We start from the raw sequence: 22,265 nt of genomic DNA, 5'->3' as shown, positions 1-22,265 counted from the left end.
GTTTGGAAATACAATAGGGAAACTTTCCCTTGTTCACATTCTGTGTCAGACATTTTATTACTGTGTGGCCAGTGATTTATTTGGGGGGCCCTCCACTCCACCTGCAAAAAAGGACAGAAGTTTGCATATGACCCAAAGCACATGCAAATCTGTGCCCTCTTTTGCAAATCGGGTGGAAGGGGTCAAAAATAAATCATTGATCACGCAGTGTACTAGGCCCAGAAAATCTTGTTGATGCTGTTGAAAACTAAACACCTATGAATACATGTGTAAATAACATTCACAGAACCTTCATGGAGACTTGTATTGCAGAATAACAACCCTACACTTTATTCTTCCCAGAGTCTAATATTCTTGGGAAGCCACAAATGGTCTGAACAGGACACTGAAGCCACTGCAGCACAGCCAAGGCAGAAGAACACCCTCACTTGGTTTCCAACAGTTAGTGGGTGGTTGAATAAGATTTGGTCTCAAACCCCTTCTTAGCTGTGATGTCACTGGGTGCCCTTAGCTTGCCACCTCTTTCCCCTTTGTAAAATGGCTTACTTACCTCAATACTTAGGAACACAGTATTTGCAAAGCACCTGCTCATTAAAATACTACAGCCTTGATTAGCAATAATAATACGGTGGGTGGCAGTATTGTAATGGCCCTGCCCTTGACATCTTGGGATGAATGATGCACACTTTCCAGTCTCATCGCTGCAGCAACTTTCGCTATTAATCTCTTAATTATTTCTCTATAACAAGACTCTGATATCTTCTTCTCCTTCTGGTTATCAATCTGCCCCAGGTCCATCTGGGAGTCTCGTTTTCAGCAAGTTTCAGCTGATGGAGGCGCATGAGTGATTTTTAATTAAATACAAGTTATTTGTTTCCACAAATATAGAGCCCTAATTAAAAAACAAACAGCATAAAACTTCATCTTTACAAGCACCCGGGCAGGAAGCAGCGCTGTCTGAAATGCTGACATTCAACGAACAAATTAGAAACATTTATCAGCTCAGGATGCTGCTTGCATATGCAAATTGGGCTCTAGCAGGCTAGCAAGAAGTTAGAGCAGGATGGACTAGTAACTGGTACTAGGGAAGTTTGTTTGCAAGGGGAGGACTAGATGGAGTAACACTGTTTGGTAGAATTGGGTGAAATCTAGTGGGGTATCACTCCTTGCCAGAGTTGCTTAGTGGCACCTCTGCACCCTCTCACATCCATGTCCCCCGGATTCCATTCTTGATTCCTTGATTGCACTGACACCTCACTTTTCCTCCAAGGAGCTCAGGAGAACTTACAGGTTCAAAGGCAACCTGCCATTCAGGCTGTGTACCAACAACATTTTGTTTTAGAAACAATGGAGAATCAGCACTTGTTTTTTCTAAGTAGTCCTATTAAATTTATTATCCACCCTTCACCAGGACAGTTCCTAGGGTGGGTTACAACAATTTAAAGTTCAGAATTAAAAACAGTGAAAACATCTAGATCTGTTGCATTCCACACACCCTCGAAAAATGCTTATTGAGAAACATTAGGAAAATAAAAGCTCATTGCAGATTGAGTCTGCAGTGTGTCCATTTGAAAACAGATGTAGGAGGTCCTGACAGTGAGGGTGATGATGTATCCACACCTGCCCAATGACAGTGTGGGTGGGCATTTGTCAAGATCACAATCCATGTTTCTTTCTCCATTCACCTGGGGCATTTGCAGGGAGAAACAGGCATGGGTGACCTAATCAAAGGAAGGTTTTTCAACCACACATCAAGTAATATCTTTTTTTTGTGTTAGATAGGGTTTAATGTGTACTCATCCTTAGACACCCAGATCTGCATAGCTTCAGTGGTAGAAATAAATCATTTGCTTTGGGGCCATTGAATTCCATGATATCACTATTTACAGTACAGTCATACCTTGGTTCTCAAACTTAATCCGTTCTGGTAGTCCTTTCAACTCCTGAAACCATTCGAAAACCAAGGCGCAGCTTCTGATTGGCTGCAGGAGTTTACTGCACTCAGTTGGAAGCCACGTTGGACGTTCGGCTTCTAAAAAACTTTCAAAAACCACAACACTTCCGGGTTTTCCGCATTTGGGACCAAAACGTCCGAGTACCAAGACGTTCAAGAACCAAGGTACGGCCGTACAGTGTGGTCGGGCCACTTTATCATGGCCCATTCTCTGCTTGCATTTTCAACATGATTGTAAGAATAGTGGAGGCTTAATTTTTCCCCCTGAGAAATGTAATTATGGGGAATTTAGAAGACGCTTCAATAATTACCTTACAATTTATGTGGTGTGGTGGCAGCTGTTCTTCTGCGTTACCTACTTTGCTCTTCTACAAAGCAACTCTAAAGGGCTCATCAATGGAAATTTAAAGGAATGGAGCAATTACTCCTATAAGTATTACTCATGCACAAAAAAGACAATAACAGGAAACAATACCTTGAGTAATTTTTCTGACAGTGAAGGTGGGAGAGGGGGTGACGAACTGAGCCTTGATGCTACCTGCGTAAATGAAACACTTGATTCAGCCTTCATTGCTGGAGAGGCATTCATGGGAGCTGATTCATGCTGAAGTTTGATGGGCTTAATGCACTTTCCCACTGATGGCATGTCTGCCTCGAAAATACCCCTCACTAAATTGTTTTCAACAGAGAGAATAATGTGAGCTGCTGGTCTCATCTAGAGATAATTCCCAACAGGCTCAACCAAATAGTCATGCCAATGGTTGGGGATAATGGCAGCTGGAGTTTAGGAACATCTGGGAGGACAGAGGTTCTCCTTCCCTCATAGGAGTGTTTCTCAAACTTTGGTCTCCAGTTCTTGTTGGACTACAACTCCTATCTTCCCTGCTAGCTAGAGATGATGGGTGTTGTAGCCCAACAACAGTTGGGAAGCCAAGTTAGAGAAACACCGTCTTATATAGTGTCTGCACAGTATTTGCAGTCACGGTGAATGCATTAGTTGGAGGACATTTCATTCGGCAACAGACTGCCGCAGCTTGAGAGCTAGCAGAAAAAGAAGAGATATTCAAGGTGTTAACTCAGGCGGACGACAAATGAATAACAACTACACATTTACTAGATGAACAAAAGCGATTTCATGGCTAGCTTGTAAGAGTCAATCATTTCCTTAACCCACCCTCCCATATGTGAATATTCAGAAAACATTACTAAAATGAAAAGGATGCTGGCTAGTGAAACCAAACTGTCCGTCTCCAAGCTGAGTAATAGCAAAGAAAGACCGTCAATCTACCATTTTTTTTATCTGGCAGGGCAGGGAGAACAGCAAGCCATAATGGGCGGCAGGGAGCACATACATCACTAGGCGTAGCAGACATGGGATTCCCTGGGGAGTCTTAACAAGGTGCTGCCTAGCCTAAAATCCACAGAAAATCTGACTGATAATATTGCATTATGATAAGGTCCTTTTGTCAGCCCAAGGCTGTGTCTCTCCACCGCCCCGCTCCCCCCATCCCAGGCCTGAAAGGTGTCTCGCTTTCCCAAACCCATCCCCTTGATCTTCTCGATGGACAGCAACTGGGGCTTAAGCCTGATGGAGAGGGGAGTGGGAAGGTGGAGGGAGAGAAGAAGCAGGCATTAAAATTGATAGCTCAGCAGCTCTGATGATAGAGAGCTTAATACTTGTTATGTGCTATGTCACTTATGGCTGGCGCAGCAATCTTACTCCAGTGACAAATTGCATTAAGGGAGGGATGAGAAAGCGAAAGCCTGCAAATTAAAAACAAACCAGTGGTGCTTACAGCATTCCTGTCATTGATGGGTGACGGACCTCCTCAGCTTTAGGCTAGGGTGTCAAGTGCAACAGAGACAGCCAGCTTTCACATTAGATTAGCCATGGAGATGCAGGCTGCATCCAGGCAAAGGGAATGGCATTGCCAGAAGCAAATGAAGAAACCAAGAGGTGGTCTCCAGGAGGAATAAGTCTGAACGGATTATATCAAGCTAAGTTCATATTAGTTCTCCTGTTGCGGGTGGGGCGTACAGAGCAGCTTTCCTAGTCAAGGTCTGTTTTCTCTTAAATCCCAGCAGTTTCTGCCTGCATTCTTAGGAATCCCTCGCGTTTCAAGCCATATGTGATTATTCCGCAGGAGCACCTACTTTTCTATATTTGGTTTTACTATTTGTCGGTGCTTGGGAGTACAGGGTGAGAAAAAGTGGCCCATCCGGGATCCCATTAATTTTATAATGGCTTCCTTAGCTGCTGCTTTCAGAAAGCTGCAGAGGGCATGTTTTGGCTAAAGGGGGGAGGGGTTAGTGGGTGGAGTTTGTGGGTTTCTTTAAGGACCTGTGGTTCCTTCCATGCTTTGAGCCACTGCAGTAAAGGACCATTGTTATAACCCATTACATGAGTTTAATTGTGAACAAATTGTGAAAAAAATTGGTCCTATATACCTGAAGGAGTATATACCCCATTCTTCAGCCCGGACACTGAGATCCAGTGCCGAGGGCCTTCTGGCGGTTCCCTCATTGCGAGAAGTGAGGTTACAGGGAACCAGACAGAGGGCCTTCTCGGCAGTGGCACCCACCCTGTGGAACACCCTCCCTTCAGATGTGAAGGAAATAAGCAGCTATCCTATCTTTAAAAGACATCTGAAGGCAGCCCTGTTTAGGGAAGCTTTTAATATTTAATGTTGTATTGTTTTTAACACTTGATTGGAAGCCGCCCAGAGTGGCTGGGGAAACTCAGCCAGATGGGCGGGGTAGAAATAATAAATTATTATTATATTATTATAAAAAACACAAATCCTTTTGCTTTTTTAAAACCTCTGCTACCTTGAGGTATATAAAGGAACCACAACCAATAATTTTGATACACACTTATTTTTTAGTAATTTACTTTTGAATAAATCTGATACGTATCCCTTCAAACCTTCTCCTTGCTAGTCTTGCCATACTACTGAGAACCCTGGTGTGCTGCCAGGGCCCAGCTCTGGAACCTCTTCTGAATGCCAAGGATCAGTCCTGGAAGAGGGGAAGTAATGGTAACATGCTTCTGAGCACATGCACTGGTTTTCCCCCATGGCTCCTCGGATCAGAGTGCAGCTTCTTTCCAGGCAAGAAATTAACAATTACTGTATTTCCCCCCACCTATTCATATGGACACCCCTAGAGGTAATTAAGAAAAAGCAAACACAATTTTTAATTTTGATTTTAAAAACATACACAACTTGCGTGTTTTGACCTTGTCAGGCAACCATTGTCACGTATTGGTTTATTGTTTTATTTAGCAAAAATTATATATGAGTTGATTGTAAGAGAACCTGTAAGTGGTTTACAAAACTATTAAGATGCTTCCAAAAACCACCTCCAACATATTGTGATTCAGATATTTATCTATATGGCATGCACAAATCCCATCACATTTCTCAGATGACTGTGTGCTTAACTGGCACATACTGTAATCTCTAGTTGGAAAGGAATGTACTTTTGTGTCCTGTGTGACTGCAGAAGACTTAAAAATTGCGTAATGCCACAATAAATGCAAACTTGTCTTTAGTCATACATCTACAGCACCTGACTCCTGTGAAAGGATAAGGGTAGGTCCTGAGAAGTGATGGGATTGCCAAAGTGACGTAGAAATAAAGTAATTAAAAATAATATAAATTATGGGTTAACAGGCAAATGAGTGCATAGTTGGTGGTATAATTTTAAATAAATGCTCTTGAATACACCACTTTACACATCCAGGGTTTATTAAGGGTTCTGCCAAGAGATCATCATGAATGTCTTTGCAGCTTTACACTAGAGTATGTGAATCAAAGAAAATGAGCTTTTAATGAGGCAGTGTCAGAGAGGGCAGGTGGGGGCTCTTCATTCATTTCTCTTCCTCCCTCCCCGAATCAGCCCCGACCCCTCAAGAGAGACAAAGAGTGAGAAAGTGCACACACATACAAACGTGTTGCATTTCTAAGGCATGTGGGTAAAAACTGGATCCTGTAGAATTAACCTGAGCTTGGGGGGGAGGGGAGGTGAAAGGTAAAGTGGCAAAGGGCATCATTCTTCCAACTTCATCCTTCAGCTCCATGTACTCCTCAAGGAGTACATCCCCAGAACTTCATGACCAAGAGGGCAGTGAATAAGGGGAGGCTCAGAAGCTTTGTGGTCACCAGAAGACCACCTATTGGTAACCACTGCAGTACATAGATGAACCAATGCAATTTTATGTTGTGATCTGCCCTAAGATCTATGGGTGCAGGGCAGTATACAAATGTAATAAAAATAATTATTATCACGTCGCCTTTTCAGCTTGCAATTTGGGGGCTCTCGTAAGCCCTTTCCATGGTTATAACTATAGCATTGGAAGGCCAGGTGGGCAGAGATATGTGCCCTTGGCAGTGTCTCTGAATCAGATACTGGCAACAAACAACAGGGGAAGGCTTTTCTCTTGATGCCTTCCTGATGATCTTCCCAGAGACATCTGGTTGGGAATGGGATGCTGGTGCTCTGCCAAAGCCAGTTTGCACCCAACCCTGGTGTTGCTGTTGCCCCTTACATGTGGTGGCTTGTAAATAACGGGGTGCTATGTGGCTACTTCCCACCCCAGTGAATTCCCGCTACTCCTGCAACCTGGCAGCTGTGCCACTATGGTGTGCTCAGAATATACAGAGTGTCAGCAATTCAGCACATAGTAATAGGCAAGGCCATTATGTTCAGCGGTGCTACTTTCCAAGAGATCATTTTCTCATCCATTAGTAATAGGTTTACTCAGTGCACTCTCAAAATCAGAAATCCCACCCAAAGTCAATGCAATTCTCTGACCAAGGATACTTGAATTAACATGGCCCCATCTCAAGTGAATCTTATGCCACTTGATCCAAATGCAGTTAATTGCATAGCTTACAAATGGAATGGATTTTGGCCCTAATGCAATCTACATCTTATTAATGTAACAAGTGAATGTGCCCTCCTATTTAGATATATGGGAGCAGCTCTGGAATGTAGATTTGCACACAGCTAGCATTGCATAGGGAGGATTTTTCAGGGCTACTATGGCTATTTCAAGATTTCATTTGGGAATGCTGTGGGGTGCAAAAAAACTAGGGACTGCTCATTTGCACACCCTAAAAGCCCTTATACATTCAGAGATGTTTCTCTTCCCTGGAGTCTGATCTTACACCAGGCCCTGTGTGCTGCTGCTTCGATGCAGCAGATTGTAACAATTTCTGAAATTGGTGCCAGAGGGATAGCTTGTTCTCTTACTCTGGTGCTGGGGATCCAGCCATCCCTTCATCATGGCACGGCATCATACATCAGCACTGCCACACAAGTGTAGCTGCGCAAGGTCTTGCAAAGGCTGGGGGGTCAAGAGAGTGCAGGTGCACTCAAGCAGTCATCCTAAGGATTTGAAGTGATGTAGATGCTACCCAACCTCTTTTGAGGTGGACATAATTGTGTCTGACCTAACCAAACCTTCTCCGCTCATCTCCCACTTCAGGCACTAGTAATCCCAATACTACACCTGAAAAGGGGATTGTAGGCTACAGTGGTGCCTCGCAAGACGAAATTAATTCGTTCTGCGAGTTTTGTCGTCTTGCGATTTTTTTCGTCTTGCAAAGCATGGTGTCGGGAAAGTTTTGGAAAAGCTTCAAAAATCACCAAAGTCTTTAAAAACCTCAAAAAAGGCTACCACACTGCGTTCTATGAGTTGCTCCTCAAAGTCAAGTCGCAACTGTATTAACGGTGTTAAGAAAAAGGAAACAAACTTGCAAGACTTTTCCGTCTTGCAAAGCAAGCCCATAGGGAAAATCGTCTTGCGAAGCAACTCAAAAAACCAAAAACCCTTTCGTCTAGCGAGTTTTTTGTCTTGCGAGGCATTCGTCTTGCGAGGTACCACTGTATATCTATTGTCACTTGTGATCGTTCTGGCACCAATGCTGGTGTTGCTCCTTCGCCAACAGCGGGGTTTCTGCCGCCTGAGGTGGTTTCTTCACTGTGCCTTATAGGCGGGCTAGGCCTGACATTGCAGGGCATCTTGGGAAAGACGTCATAAATGATCATGGCTGGCCATTTGCTTTGGAAAGCAAACAATTATCCTCACACAGTTATGTGTGTATACTTCTAGATGTTCATTTTTCAAACTGGGAGAGATAGTGGTTGGAAAATGTTAAATTGCTGCAGTCTGTTTTTTGTAGCGTGACCCCCTAAATTCAAGGATTTAGGATTCAGCAGATTTCCTCAAAGGTGCCCTGCTCCCCAAACGCCCTGCTTCCAGGGTTACCACTGCTTGCCACTGGTGAGAACTTGCCACCTGCCCACAGGAGGCTGGGTAACCAGGGAGGACAACTTGCCAACAGCATCAGAGAGTTAGGGTTGAGTCTATTTCACAAGGCCTTAAAGCCAAGACAGAGAAGTTCCCCATTAAAGATTAAAATTGTTCAGCCTTTCTTTCCCCTTTTCCCCAAATTATGAAATCAGAAAGCATGAAGGCCATGCTAAAATAATCATCAAGTGATTGAACCTTGTTCTTTTCCAAGTTTACCTGCCTGAAATCTATGATCTGGTGTGTTCCATTACTCGTTCATTGTGAAGAACGACAGTAAACCAGGTAACGTTTTCATCAATATTAAAAATGGGCATGGAAGAACTTATGTGATAGTGATGGAAGCAAAGCAAGGAATAACTATTGGGACAGAAACCATTAATCAGGGCAGATGCAGTATAATTGCCAAATTCTAATTGTTCTAATTGTTATAAATGAATACAGATCAGGAAGGCAAACAGTTCTTACAAACATATATTCCCCAGGGACACAGCAGGTAGAATTCCAGGTGTGTTGTCTGATAGATGAAGGAGCAGCTTAGAAAATAAATGTTTCCTTATTTGATTTGGTGTTTGTGTACTGCCTCTATATTACTTTACAATGCACTAATGTAAAGAGGGCCATCTCACACAGGTTCTCATTGGCATCTGGCTGTGAACACAGAGTGTGGTACTCAATAGGAGTGGTGTGCATCAGCCACAATATTTAACTTGTGTCTGTAGCTTAGGGGAATTGAAGAACTCACCCCCCCCTTTCACAAAAGTGAATGAACTTTGCAGGCAGAGTAACCCCTCCAGAGTGGATTAATGCCATTTTGCCATATTGTAGACAAAGTCGTCACAGTGGGTTGTATTCAACAAAGTCTGCCTTTTAGCACATATTTGCATTCTTATCACATGTGCCACTTAGAGTGGTAGGAAGGAGTGATCACAAGGGGCATTCCAGGTTGGGCTCCCAAGGGTTGTGTGTGATGCATTCTGCATGCAAATGAGGTCTTCCAGAGCTGCACATCTGTATGCACTTACCTGGGAGCAAACCACCTTAAAATCTATAGAAATTGTTTCTCAGCTGACATGCACAGCAAAGCATCCCTATGTTGGAGGGTATGGAGTTATGCAACCCCTGAGCCCTCTGAAGGCAGCCCCATATAGGGAAGTTTTTTTAAAAAAACGTTTAATAGTTTTTAATGTTTTTATATATGTTGGAAGCCGCCTAGTCAGATGGATGGGGTATAAATAGTAAAACAATAACATTAACAATAACTGAACAGGACATCCCTATTTGCATCAGAGAAATGTTGGAGGGCATGAAATGGCACCCTCCTTTTCTGGCCAGGGAACTAGGAGTGAGTGAAGATTGACATCACGAATGAGGGTGGGGCAGATAAAGATCTACATTGGGAACAAGGGTGTGGGGAGACCAGCAGCACCAGCCTTGAGTAAAAATTGGAAGGTTGGAACTAATATAACACACATTAGGGAGCCAGTGTGAGGATAGGTCAGAGAAGAATACAGTGGTACCATGGTTGTCGAATGACTTGGCTCCCAAACAAATTGGTGTGGCGCTCACACAAGGTCCCCGGACGTTTCACCATCTACTAATCCCTGTGCCACCACTTTATTTCTCATTGCCACCACCCAGGCCCTACCTGGTACAATACTGAGTCCAGTCAGGGTTAAACTGGAACATAAACTTCTGTTTATTTATTGCATTTTAACAAGCGTGTGGTTTCATAAATGGTATCAGTCAGTTACAATCATGGGGTGCCTATCCCAACCTATAACGTCCGCTACCTGCTCTCACTCATTAAACCACCTCTCATATATTTACTTGTCTTCCCAGCTCCTAACTGTTCCTGACTCAGCTTATTTCGCTACACTAACTCAACCTACCCACAGACCCTCCCAATTCACTCCCACTCCAGCCAACCTCCCAATGAACTCTCCCCTTCGCCCCTCCCAGAGCTGGTTTTATAGTCCCTCTGACTCCACCCCCCTAGGTTCTGATTGGGTAAGCTGTTTAACTATTTCACCTCCAGCACTCTCATATGTTAACGTCACATTCGGCTCCCAAACGCCGCAAACCCGGAAATGGATGTTCCAGTTTTCGAGCGTTTTTTGGAAGCCAAATGTCCAACGCAGCTTCTGTGGCTTCTGATTGAGTGCAGGAAGCTTCTGCAGCCAATTGGAAGCCGTGCCTTGGTTTTCAAACCATTCTGGTAGTCAAACAGACTCCCAGAACGGATTAGGTTCAAGAACCAAGGTACCACGGTAGTTATTTCTACCACCAAAGAAAATGTTGTACAACGTGGCAGCACTTTATAAATGTTAAACAATTCTGATGCAACAACAGTGACTCTGTTAGCAAGGTATGTTAAATAAGAGGACTGGCATGGGTGAATAAAATGAAATGAATAATCACAATTAATTAGCTAATAAGTGACGGGGCAGAATGCTGCCCCAGGGGCTCCTTATTGCTACCACAGAGCAATGTCATATATTAGCTGAATAGTTTAATCGCTGCTCAAGTTATTTACATCACTGCAATTTGTACCTATCACTACCCTTTTTAGCAAACATTTCTCAGTTCTTACCTACCTCTGCCTCGGAGAATCTGATATCGGATGACCTGGGGCGGGGAAGGGATAGCCTTTTGGGGGTTTATTGCAGTGCCTTGGACTCGGACAGCTTTCACACAGCTTTGGCAAATCAAGTCAACCCATGACAGTGCATTAAACTACTCCCTTTCTTGTGCAAATAGCAAATGGATATTAATTTGGCAGTACAATTTATCATTGCTTTCCCTTATGTACCCAAGACATGATGCTTTAAAAAAATCATAATCTCCGCTTGAAGGTTTCTTCATTAAGGGCATGCAAAGTTGCTGCAATAATTTTGACCTTTGCCTTGGCAAAAATGAAAATGCTCTTGTGTTCCAATTCTGCTTGCATCTGGTCAGCCACTGTGAGAACAGAATACTGGACTAGGTGGACCATTGGCCTGATCACTTTTTATGTTATTATAAGAGGGCTGTCAAGTTATCATTGGATGTTCCTGCTAGTTTCCTTTAGCTTGTGTTTTTTTAAATATAATGCTAAAATGTTACAATTTCTAATCCATGTGTTATATAGGGCTAGATTTTAGCTGCAACATACTTGCCTATCCTGACTGGTCAGCCATGTTCTATGATAATATTTAAATTAAATTAAATATATTTTTAAAACATTTTTATATACTACCCTGAAACACATATACATAGGGTGGTATACAATATATTATTTATTTATTGCATTTCATATAATAACAGAATTGTAGAGTTGGACAGGACCACAAGGGTCAACTAGTCCAATCCCGTGCAATGTAGGAATCTTTTGCCCAAGGTGGGGCTCAAACCCACAACCCTGAGATTTAGAGTCTCATGCTCTACCAATTGAGCCATGTTCCAAGGAGCTCAAGGTGATGCAGATGGTTCTCCACTCCTCCCTTAATCGCCACTGTGAGTTAGGTTAGGGTGAGAGGCAGTGAATAGCCCAAGGTCACCCAATGAGCTTCATTGCTGAGTGGGGTGCCAGAATGTCTTGGGCCGGCTCATAAAACAGGCCAAGATGATGCTTGAGTATGCACACAAGGAAGGTGAAGAATGTTGAAGGATTATTATTTTTATATATAACTTAGGCCCTTGTGAAGTTGCTTTACGGATAAACCTTAAGCGTTTCACTTTGTCTAGTTAGTACAGTGGTACCTCGGGTTAAGTACTTAATTGGTTCCGGAAGTCCGTTCTTAACCTGAAACTGTTCTTAACCTGAAGCACCACTTTAGCTAATGGGGCTTCCTGCTGCCGCCACGCCGCCGGAGCACAATTTCTGTTGTCATCCTGAAGCAAAGTTCTTAACCCGAGGTACTATTTGTGGGTTAGCGGAGTCTGTAACCTGAAGCGTATGTAACCCGAGGTACCACTGTACTGCCCAGCCCATCTTGTGCAGTTCCCCTTCATTTGCATGAGCTGGCCCCAGACATTTTGGCACCTAAAGCAAACCACAAAATAGCTCCCCCATCCCCACCAGGGAAGAAGGGGTGAGTGAAGCTGTGAAGTGGTGAGTGCAGACAGAAATGGAGCCCAAACATGGAGAAACAATACAGAGGAGTCAGCATGCTGGAGGGGACTCCAAGGTTTGCAGAAGTACAAAAAGAGGTCAAAAAACAAACTCAGGGGACAACCCTTCCTTAGTTACCACCGAGTGTTGAGCATCAGCTAAAAAAGGAAACTGGGAAACAGGGCTGAAGATTGTAATGGTATATTCTGGAGGAAGAGCGTGGGTGGCTGTCACCTTGAACAGGAGCGTCCCTGTTAAGGTGTGCGACATTTTGCTGCAAATCTTACTTGTTGCCATTCTCTGAACGAAAAGAAGCCTGTATTACTTTGTTGCAACCTTTTCAGGCTTTCAGTTTAGTCTTTGTTCTGCATCTGTTGTAAGGAAGACAGATGATTTCCTCCTCTGCCCTCTTTAATGTCTCCTCAAATATTTGCTATGATCGCTGCACTCGTGTGTGAGGTGGCAAATTGTGGTTGTCTGTACCCTTTTCCCTCCATGTTGTGAAGCAAATTCCTCTTTGACTCCCAAAAATTATGAAGCACATGGTGTAGTTTGGAAAGGGGGTTGTTTATTACAGCAGTGGAAAACGTAGCATAGTGTCAAAGACAGAAGTTAAAAAGAAAAAAGTATCAATATCCCCCCCCCCCCCAGAATAGGAATTGCTGCCATAGGGTTGCCCATTTCTATTTCCAACCTAAAAGTGGGAATTCTACTTCTTCTTCCTCCCCAAAGAAGACTTTTTGTGGTATTAAATTAAGCTTTACTCAGAGAAGACTTGTTGAATTTAAGGGACCTAACTTAGCCATGTTCATTCATTGCAATGGGTCTACTCTGAGTAAAACCAAGCCTTTGTCTTAATTTTATTTACAAGTTGGAATTAGTTTCTTTAAAGTGACATTTCCCCCGTGTGTTTCCAGTTAAGCATCCTTCTTGTGAAAACTGCATCGAAACAGGCAGCTGAAAGGTTCTGCAGTGAGGACCACAAAGGCACTGGAATTTCTGAGCTCATTATGCTTATCCATCAGATGTGCAATTTCATTTTCTCTCTTAAACATTGAAGTCTGCAATGGGGAGTGAGTGTGTGTGAGTGTGTGTGTGTGTAGGGGGGTTCACTTCATTATGATCCTGCTCCAGCTGGGTATGATCTTTGATTATTATTTTCCTTGTGAAGGAGCCAGCATGCTGATAGGGAGGAGAAGCCAGTCAGGCTGCTATATGAAACATGAAACGAGCATTTTACACAATGCATGTTTTACATTTGAATGTATTTGCTTCTGTAGCATCTGCATGCAGGGGTCCTTTGCCATTTTAATCATCCTGTTTGTTGGATGGCTGTGGCAGGAGAGGAGGCATCCACAGTCATGCTTCGGGCACAGAACAAGGGAGGCAGAACTATAGTCCTCCAGGGCTCTCTGGACTTTCCAGAGGCAATAGCAGCCAGCAGGGCAAGGTGGTGATGCTGAATTGGCTTTCCAGTGCCAGGGTCGCTCCTGGTTATCAAGAAGGAAAGGGGGGAGGAAGCAAGGTCAGCACATTGGCAAAATCTTGGCCCCATCCACCTAAAAGGTTCCCCGGCGGGAAGGAAGAATGCAGCTGAAAAAGGCTCCCCACGCCCGGCATCAAAGCTCCCCGAAGATGGGTGTCCATTTTAAATAGGCTTCATAGTCTTTAGTGTCCAGTGTGGAATGTGTTATTATGCTTGCGCATTTTGTTCCTTGCTTGAGAATTGGAAACTGAAAGGCTGTGTCATCAGTTTCCATAGCAAATTTGGATCCTGGCTGTTGGATAAATCTTTTCATTCCTTCATTAACTTTTTAATGCTTACTACTATAAAATAATGAAAGGCTTAGACCTTGGAGATACAATTAGACTGCTGCCATTGCACAAGCCTTCCTATAAGCATGCATAAGGAGGTAGGCCAAGCAATAGTAGGCACCAGCGGCTGGGCAGTCACTGGGGGCAGCCTACCCAGAACCCCTGAGAAGCTTAAGCCAATCCTGTATATTATTATGGTTGTGTCCTGTATCAATTACAAAAGGAGAAATGAACATTAGACGTTGATCAGTGACTAGGTGGTACTTTGGTGATTCTATTTTGAGGGAATGCACTCCATAGATTATGTCCAGCTCTTAGTGGTGCAACAACAAAACTGCTAGCAGAGTTGCAAAGCTAAGCAGAGTCCAGTATGATTTCAAATTAGATGGGGGACCAGTTTGAATCCTGAATTGCAGAAGGTTGCACTAGATGACCCTCAGGACCCCTTCCAACTCTACAATTCTATCTGTACTATGGGGATTATACTTTTCTAGCTATATTATAAACTCCAGAAATTATTTTGTATCATGATCATATTGTCCACGCAAGTCCACAGTAAGGGTTCATCCATGTTTGTCCTTGCCCAGCCAGTTCCCCCTGAGGAAACCCAATCTTTACTGCTGAAATGGAGCAAACTTCAACTGGGCCTTCTCCTGTTTGCTCTGATTTATTGCTAAAGTGCAGGTTTTCCCAGGAAAAGAGATGGGGGCAAGGGCAAAATCTCTCGGACTCGTGCCTGTAAAGCACAGAAGTGGAGCACAGCTTGTTCCTGTGCTTTTAAGGCATGGGACAAGCAAAAGTGTGGAGGAGCCCTCTATTATGACAAGCGGGAGATACCAATAGTTGTAAAAAAGGATTTTGAATGTGTCTGTTTCAGCATTTTTCTTTATATCAACAGGACCTTTTAATCCCTTGTAAAACGGTATGAATGATATAAAGCAAATGCATATAGATTTCACAGGCTTTTTAATGGCCATGCCTTGTGTTGTAGACTTGGTTAGCTTTGATTTTGTGTGGAGTAATCTGTGCTGATTGTCTTTTATGACTAGGTTATAGTTTCTGTGATAGATGACCTTTGTTCAGAATGCAGACACCAAGACCAAAATAATAAACCCATGCTGGGAGAAGGTTTCATTTATTAGAGTACATTTTCCCTGATACATTGAAATCAAAGTTCCATCTTTTAGAAGATTACAAACACCATAAAAGAAACCCCACATTTAACCTCTCTCATCAACCAACGTGTTGTATGGCAACCCAACTAAATAGATCTGCCAATCCTGGCTGCATTAGTCAAGCACTTGACTCCTGATGCGGGATTATGAAGGGGCTGAGGAGGCTGCCCCTGATAAAACTCAAATGGAAGATTTTTTGGCAGCTCGGCTTTTCAGAGAGGCTTAGACTGTGGGTTAAAAATAATAGCCCTTGTCACTTCACATAGCCTTGTTATTGGAGATATTTAGTGCTGAGGCTGGGCTGTGGGGGTAGTATCTAGGATGTGATCATGTTGCTTCCTGCATCAGTGAACACAATATTGATTGTGAGCTGTCATGGCTTGGGCACACTTTATGGTAGTCCAGCAGGCTGCCTTCGACAATGAATCATGCCACATCTCTCATGCACTGCATTATCTTAAGACAGCCGAAGAGCAATGGGGTGTCCTTCCCTAATAATACACCTCTCAAATATCTCTGTAGCTCTTCTAAAATAAGGCAAGCATCCAAGAAATTAGCAAACTAGCTCCTTAATGCTGCTATCATTTATTTATTTTGGGATTCTGAAATCCATTCAAGCCCATGGTGGTGAGCCAGAGTTTCTTGTCATAAAGCTTACATTTTTCAAAAGTGAGGAAGTGAGCATCACTAGGACAGACAGAGTGAGAAATCTCTCTCCTTTTTTTTGCCCTTTGCCTCTCTAGCCAAGCCACCAGGTTCTTTTGAACAGGTCACCTCTAAGCAGAGCTTGATGCCAACATACCGTTGGAGCACATGACCCAGTCACTATATTATAAAACCTTGGAAAAATCTCCAGATGAATCTCTTCCACAGAAATGGTTGATTCCCTCCTGAAAGTTCAAAAAGTGTTATAGCTGTTTGGTCTGTCTCATACAACAAATCAGCTTGTCCATTCAGTAATATGACAAATACAATTGGAAACTGCAAACAAAAAACAGCCTATTACTCAAATATTGGATGGGTAGGTATGCAGCTGGATACTATGCTTGCAGCTTTAAGCGCACAGGGGGCAGAGGCGTTATGCACTTATGCCCCTCTCAGATCCATGGGCTACACTCCTGACCCTTTGATTCACCTGCTATTCCTTCAGGTTTCTGAAAGGTGAACTCTTTTCCGTCTGTTCTCCAAGCATTGGCTCCTCCCACCCAAGTCTCTTCCTTCCTGCTTCCTGTTCCACTGAAAACTCACTCATTAGTGGACCAAATTCAAGGGCTCACCCTAACCAGCTCTGTGGCCATCCATATTGCCGCACAGCCCTATTGATTATTAAAGAAAGACCTTTAGCAGAATGTGGGGTGATGCAGTGGCAGCAGAGATGGCTCAGAAACAATCCTAAGCACTGTGAGGCATGTGTTGGCCCTGAGAGGAAAGGGGGGGCACCTTTTGACATGTGTGATCTACTCAGCTAGAAGTGTCCCACCTACTGAGAAAGCTATGCCAGATTAAATTTGTCTTCTAGTCTGACAAGAACTTTCTTAATAAATGTCAACGTAAACTCTGGTGCAGCTGGCGCATGGGAAGGAGTTGGGTTGTAAAGCAGGGCATTGTCATGGAATGACAATAAGGAGAAAGGAGTGTGAAAGGAACTTCACATTCTTTGGCATTATGATGCCCACAGTCGTATGGAAACCATCCCTTCCCAGCCTATGGTTGCGTATCCTTGGAGTCTTCCTAGTCACTGACTGCTTATGTGTGGGGTCCCTTGACAGGAAACAGATGATGGGAGACAACCTGAACACAGAAGTACTTGGTGTGGTCACAGTGCAAAAGCCTGGCTAGCAGCGAGTACCGTCAAGGATACACTTGAAGGATGCAAACCATAGGATGGTACTGTGAGCTCTTTCCATGCAATGGGCTTTCCAGCTCCCGTAAGTATTCTGACAAGAGCACTGGACACTGTTTGATAAGCTATTATTGAAACTCTTAGGAGTGTTTCCATTGTATTTTATGATGCAGCAAGAGAAGGGAGATCTGAAACCCTGGTACATACATCCAAAGACATTGCTGGATCATAACCGTAAGCATTTATGCCAGCATCTAACCTCGCTGTACTGAGGTGGTATATTTCTGAACACCTAAGGCTGGTGACAGACAGGGGATGGATACCATTTTCATTGTCATTCCTTTTTGTGAGTCTCCTCTGCGGCATCTGTTAGCTGCTGAATGCTGGACTAGAGTAACCTTTGATTAACCCAACAAAGAAACCTTTCCCTTAAAAGCTGTCACCTTTATTCTCTGCTCATAGAACACACATGAGACCAAAGAGAAGCAAGAGATTTAGTCTAGAATCCAAATTCTAGACAATGTTCTTTGCGTGAACGAGCCCTTTGAGTCTGCCATTGGGTGACCTTAGTGCCAATGGCATAGGGTTGGGATCCTCACTCAGAATTTGGAAATTAGCAACTCCACACCAGAACATTTTGGAGACAATTTTACTTCTGATACCAGAGTGCAGCCTTTCTTTACAGGAAGAAAAAAAAAAGACCTTTTTTAAATTAAGAAAATGACTCATTTACTCCTGCTTTTTTTTTTTATCATTTTGTGTTTTTTTTTTTAAAAAAGAGGTTACTCCTGAAAGCCATTACTTGTAATAAATTTATAAGCCAGCATACTTTTTTTCCTGTAGTCATTCCTTTAAACAAGGCAAAACATCTAATTTGCCCCTGACCTGAGCAGTCTCGTGAAGAGCAGGCAGGGAGTTAAGTAGTTTAATAACAATGAAAAAGCTTGATTCCAAATATCTGAACTTCCTCTTGCTCCCAGGACTATCAAATCAGTGTCCCCTTCCCTGGCTTCCGTGCAGCCTTGTAGTATTTTGATGTCTCTTGAGAAAAGTGCAGGCAAAGTCTTGCTCGTAAGGTGTAAGAGGTGGTCAGCTGGGCACAGGAAAAGGCTGGGCTTTTAAGAATCCTTTACCCGAGAGGGTGTTTAGAAATTCTTGTATGCTTCACGGCAACAATCACAAAGGTTGGAGCTACTGCCCCACTTTTCACAATCAGAGGAAACAAGAAGCGCATTGATCTTCAGATATCCACCTTGTCAGAGAAAGCATTGGTTTTATTTCTTGAGGGTCTGTTCTCTGATCATAATTTTATTTACTTGTTTTTATTATTATGGTAGTTTGTTTTTAAAAAATCCCACCCTCCCAAACCAATCAATTGTTCAAGAAAGGCAAGACCTAGATTAGATCCTTGTAGTGGAATAGGATAGTTTACCATGCAAAAACGAAGAGCTAATCTTCATATTGCGGAACCATGGACAACCTCTCTTAGAAAGCAGCCAGGCGAGGATAGCAATACATGTTGGTTGGGTGGCTATTTTTCTGTGTGTGTTTGTTTCATTTAAATTCCATAAATTAGCAACTCAAGAGTTCGTTCTTTTAAAAGGAGGAGAAAAAAGAACAAATGTCTACGGGAATAAATAAATAAATAAACAATATTTAAACACGCACTACTAAAAATAAAAAAGGAGAGGGAGGAACCCTCCCTCCCACACACAAATACATATTTATGTCATGCAAGAGATTGAAAGAGAACTTTTTTTTAAGTTCTCTCACCCAAATCAAAGATAAAAATTTAAAAATAAAATAAACTCACAGGAATTGCAGAAGAAAGCTCAGATTTGTTTTGGTATGCAAAAAAGTTGCATATTGGAAGCATTGGGTTTCTTTTTTGTTTTGTTTTGTAAGGTATTTTGTATACCAGCAAAAGGCACCACAGGATCAACCCAGCCAAATCCCTATGAGGACATCTGTGGGGTGTGATGAAAAAAGGTAAGAGCCCTCATGGTTCTTCATGAATGATGAGTCGAAATGTCTATACTGTGTACCTGTGTTTTTTTCCTGTCTTGGCTTTGCTTTTCTTCTGTCTGAATGCCTTTCCAGAAAACAAAAATAGAGCTTAGTGATCCTTAAAGTAGCACTAGCATCATGTCCGCATGCAATGATGGAAGGACAAAGTGGACTTATTGCAAGTGGGACAGCGACGCTTCTGTGGGCTGGGCCTGGGCAATTCACATATTTTTCAGCTGGGGGAAAAATTAAGAGGTTGGATTTGTGTTCTAGCACGGAATGAGAACTATGGACTGATTGAAACTAAATTTAAAGGCGGTGGGGGCAGAATGATGGAATGTCACAAAGGCTGTGGGCTGAGACACTGCTGTCATGTGTAATGCGTTGGTAGCAAGAGCTTAGGACTTGCCGCTCTTTGCCATTGACAAAGAACAAATACAATTTTGTATGAGGTCACTGGCTTGAATGGTATAGAGGGGGGCATCTCAAACACTCAGATCCAGCCAAACATAAGCACACAAGCACTTTTGCAGTCAAAACATGTGCTTGTATCTGTCCCATTGAGATCAATGGTGCTTAAAAAAAATTAGATCATGCTGGATTGTACCCTAGGAAACATTAAGTTAATGGCATAGTCATGGTAGTCACCACAGATGTCAGATACCAGCCAATAGGAGGTTGTGACACCTGTGCAACATAAAATGGCACGTAACAATGCAACAAGTCCTCTAGCTGGAAAGAAAAGGGCTGGGGCGGGGGGGAGCAGAAATGGCATTTCACCCAAAGCAAAATCTTGTGGTTTTGCAATGCATTAGCTAGCTTGGGCAAAAATATATTTGTACCTCTCATAACAACAGTGTTACAGCAAAACATTTATTGTGTGACAAGTATGCACAATAAATGATAATCTGGAAAGGCCCTGAGTTGATAAAAGGTAAATGCCATTTTTAAAAAGGGGAAAGGACAATTAGAGGGGAGGAAATGAACCAGCAAAGGAAACTGAATTCCTGTTTGGGGATGGGGATGGCTGTAAAACCCAAAGATCTCCAAAACTGAAATTGGGTAACTTAATCTTTAGATACAGTAATACATCATTGTATTTTATGGCCTTGCTTGCATTTTTTTTTTTGTAAATATATTACTATATCTTAACTTCTGTATAAATTGGCAGATGTCTAGAACAATATTTTTAAAGAAACTAAAAGCTACTACTGAGTACTGGGGAAAAATAAAGCGCAAATAATTCAAGCTTGCTGTTGAATTAATGGTGTCACTTTGTAGGTCTCAATACTTGGAAGTCAAATGTTCCTAATGGGCTTTGCCAACCCAATTTCTTAAGATTTGGGAGAAAGCAATAGACACTGGAATCTGAGTGCTTGCCTCTACATAACTAATGTCTGCAGAGGAATAACAAAACAAATAAGGAGGAGAAGGGAAAAAATTAAATGGAAGAAATATTTTAAAACTTGTGTTTGCTAGTTGGTACCCAGTACGTAAGATTCCTAAGGAACATCTCCCCCACCCCTTCCTAGTTAACCTTGTCCTGAAATATATACAGGTTATTTGTTGCTGCCACTGCTATGATATTTTCTGAAGGATGCCAAGCTGTATGCAGGATCTTCTTGCTAAAGTCCAGACTGTCCACACTAATTTCATCTTTTCTCCGTTTGCCCCCCACACAAACTTTGCGGGGTTTCAGGATGGCACGGGGTTTGCTGTTTTCCCTTGAGGCCTCCAGGGTCACATCACGCTTGGTGTTGCGATCAAACATTCTGAAGAAATTGTTGTAGGAGCCGGTCATGATGACACTGAGGAGCAAGCAAAGAGAATGGGGTGAGAACAGAAATCAAATCAGGTGACGTACCCAATAGAATTAAAACCTGTTTTGTTTCCCTTCCTGTGCATTTTCTGCCATACCCAATGATGATGGCATTAGTTTAGCCTTAGATAAACACTCCAGGCCCCTTTGGCAGAAAAAGAGGCACTGAGGTGTAGAATAATGAATGGGGTGTAGGTGGAATTTTCTGTCCTCCAGATTTGTTGACTGAGGTGAGGTTTCACTTCCCCTAATGGTTGGGCTGATTCCAGCCAGCATGATTGTTTCTACAGCTGAGAAAAATCTCGCTGCTTATATCCCTGCAGCTTCAAATCCTATTTAACAGGTACTGGGAATTGGGAGCACCTGGCAATGAGGAAGCATAGTGCAGGGAGCCCTATTATACTCCTCCTTCTCAGATTCTTACGTTTTTCACCCAATCCATAACATAACAAAAAAGCTTTTCACATCAAAGAGGAACCGTATTTTTCGCTCCATAAGATGTACCTAGTTTTTAGAAGGGGAAAGCAAGAAGAAAAAAATTCTGTGCAGAGAATGTAAGCCGCTCTCACTTTTCTTGCTTTAAAGCAAGCAAAGCGAGAGCCACTTATATGGCTTCTGTCCCGCTTTGCGCAGCTCTCACTTTGCTTTCCCATCCCTCCTCCCGCCTCCCTGTAAAAGAGGAGGAGGAGGAGACACCGGAACAGGTGCTTTGCTTGCTTTACAGTGAGGCGGGAGGAGGGATGGGCAAGCAAAGTGAGAGCTGCGCAAAGTGGGACAGAAGCCATGTAAGCAGCTCTTGATTTGCTTGCTCCCGTCCATCCCTCCTCCCACTTTGCTGTGAAGCCAGCAGAGCTAGAGGCGCTGCACAGCTCTCATTCTTATTCTGCTGGCTTCAGCAGAGAAGCGCAGCGCCTCTTCAGTGAGGCAGGAGGAGGAACGGAAGGGAGCCCTTACACGGAGCCCTTCCGTCCCTCATCCCGCTTCGCTGAGAAGCCAACAGAGCAAGCTGTGCAGATATCACTCTCGCTGAAGCCAGCAGAGCAAGAGCAATAGCCACACAGCGGCTCTTGCTCTCCTGGCTTCACAGTGAGCGACGAACAGGAGCCATGGCTCCGGCTGTGGAGGCATCACTCAGCTCGCAACTGTAGCAGTAGCCAATTGATCCCTCTGCCACCCAGTGCATTCGCTCCCTAAGACATTTCCCCTTACTTTTTAGGAGGAAAAAGTGTGTCTTATGGAGCAA

At 43.1% G+C, this 22,265-nt stretch overlaps 1 protein-coding gene across 5 annotated transcripts in view; it reads right to left on the bottom strand.

The window, feature by feature from the left end:
- Positions 1–15,296: 15,296 nt before the first annotated feature.
- The window catches only part of PPP2R2B (protein phosphatase 2 regulatory subunit Bbeta), a 249,573-nt gene continuing 242,604 nt past the window's right edge, over positions 15,297–22,265 (bottom strand). For all 5 annotated transcript variants that reach the window (XM_083487822.1, XM_083487823.1, XM_083487825.1 and 2 more), the window contains one exon: positions 15,297–21,011. In XM_083487822.1, the coding sequence (XP_083343948.1) occupies positions 20,732–21,011 (280 nt within the window). In that variant the 3' untranslated portion in view covers positions 15,297–20,731. The remainder of the gene's footprint in view (positions 21,012–22,265) is intronic.

The sequence above is a fragment of the Podarcis liolepis genome (assembly GCF_965112155.1).
Source record: "Podarcis liolepis genome assembly, chromosome: 2".
Taxonomy (NCBI): domain Eukaryota; kingdom Metazoa; phylum Chordata; class Lepidosauria; order Squamata; family Lacertidae; genus Podarcis; species Podarcis liolepis.
The sequence above is the reverse complement of the archived record's forward strand: the minus strand, read 5'-3'. Positions and strand labels throughout refer to the sequence as shown.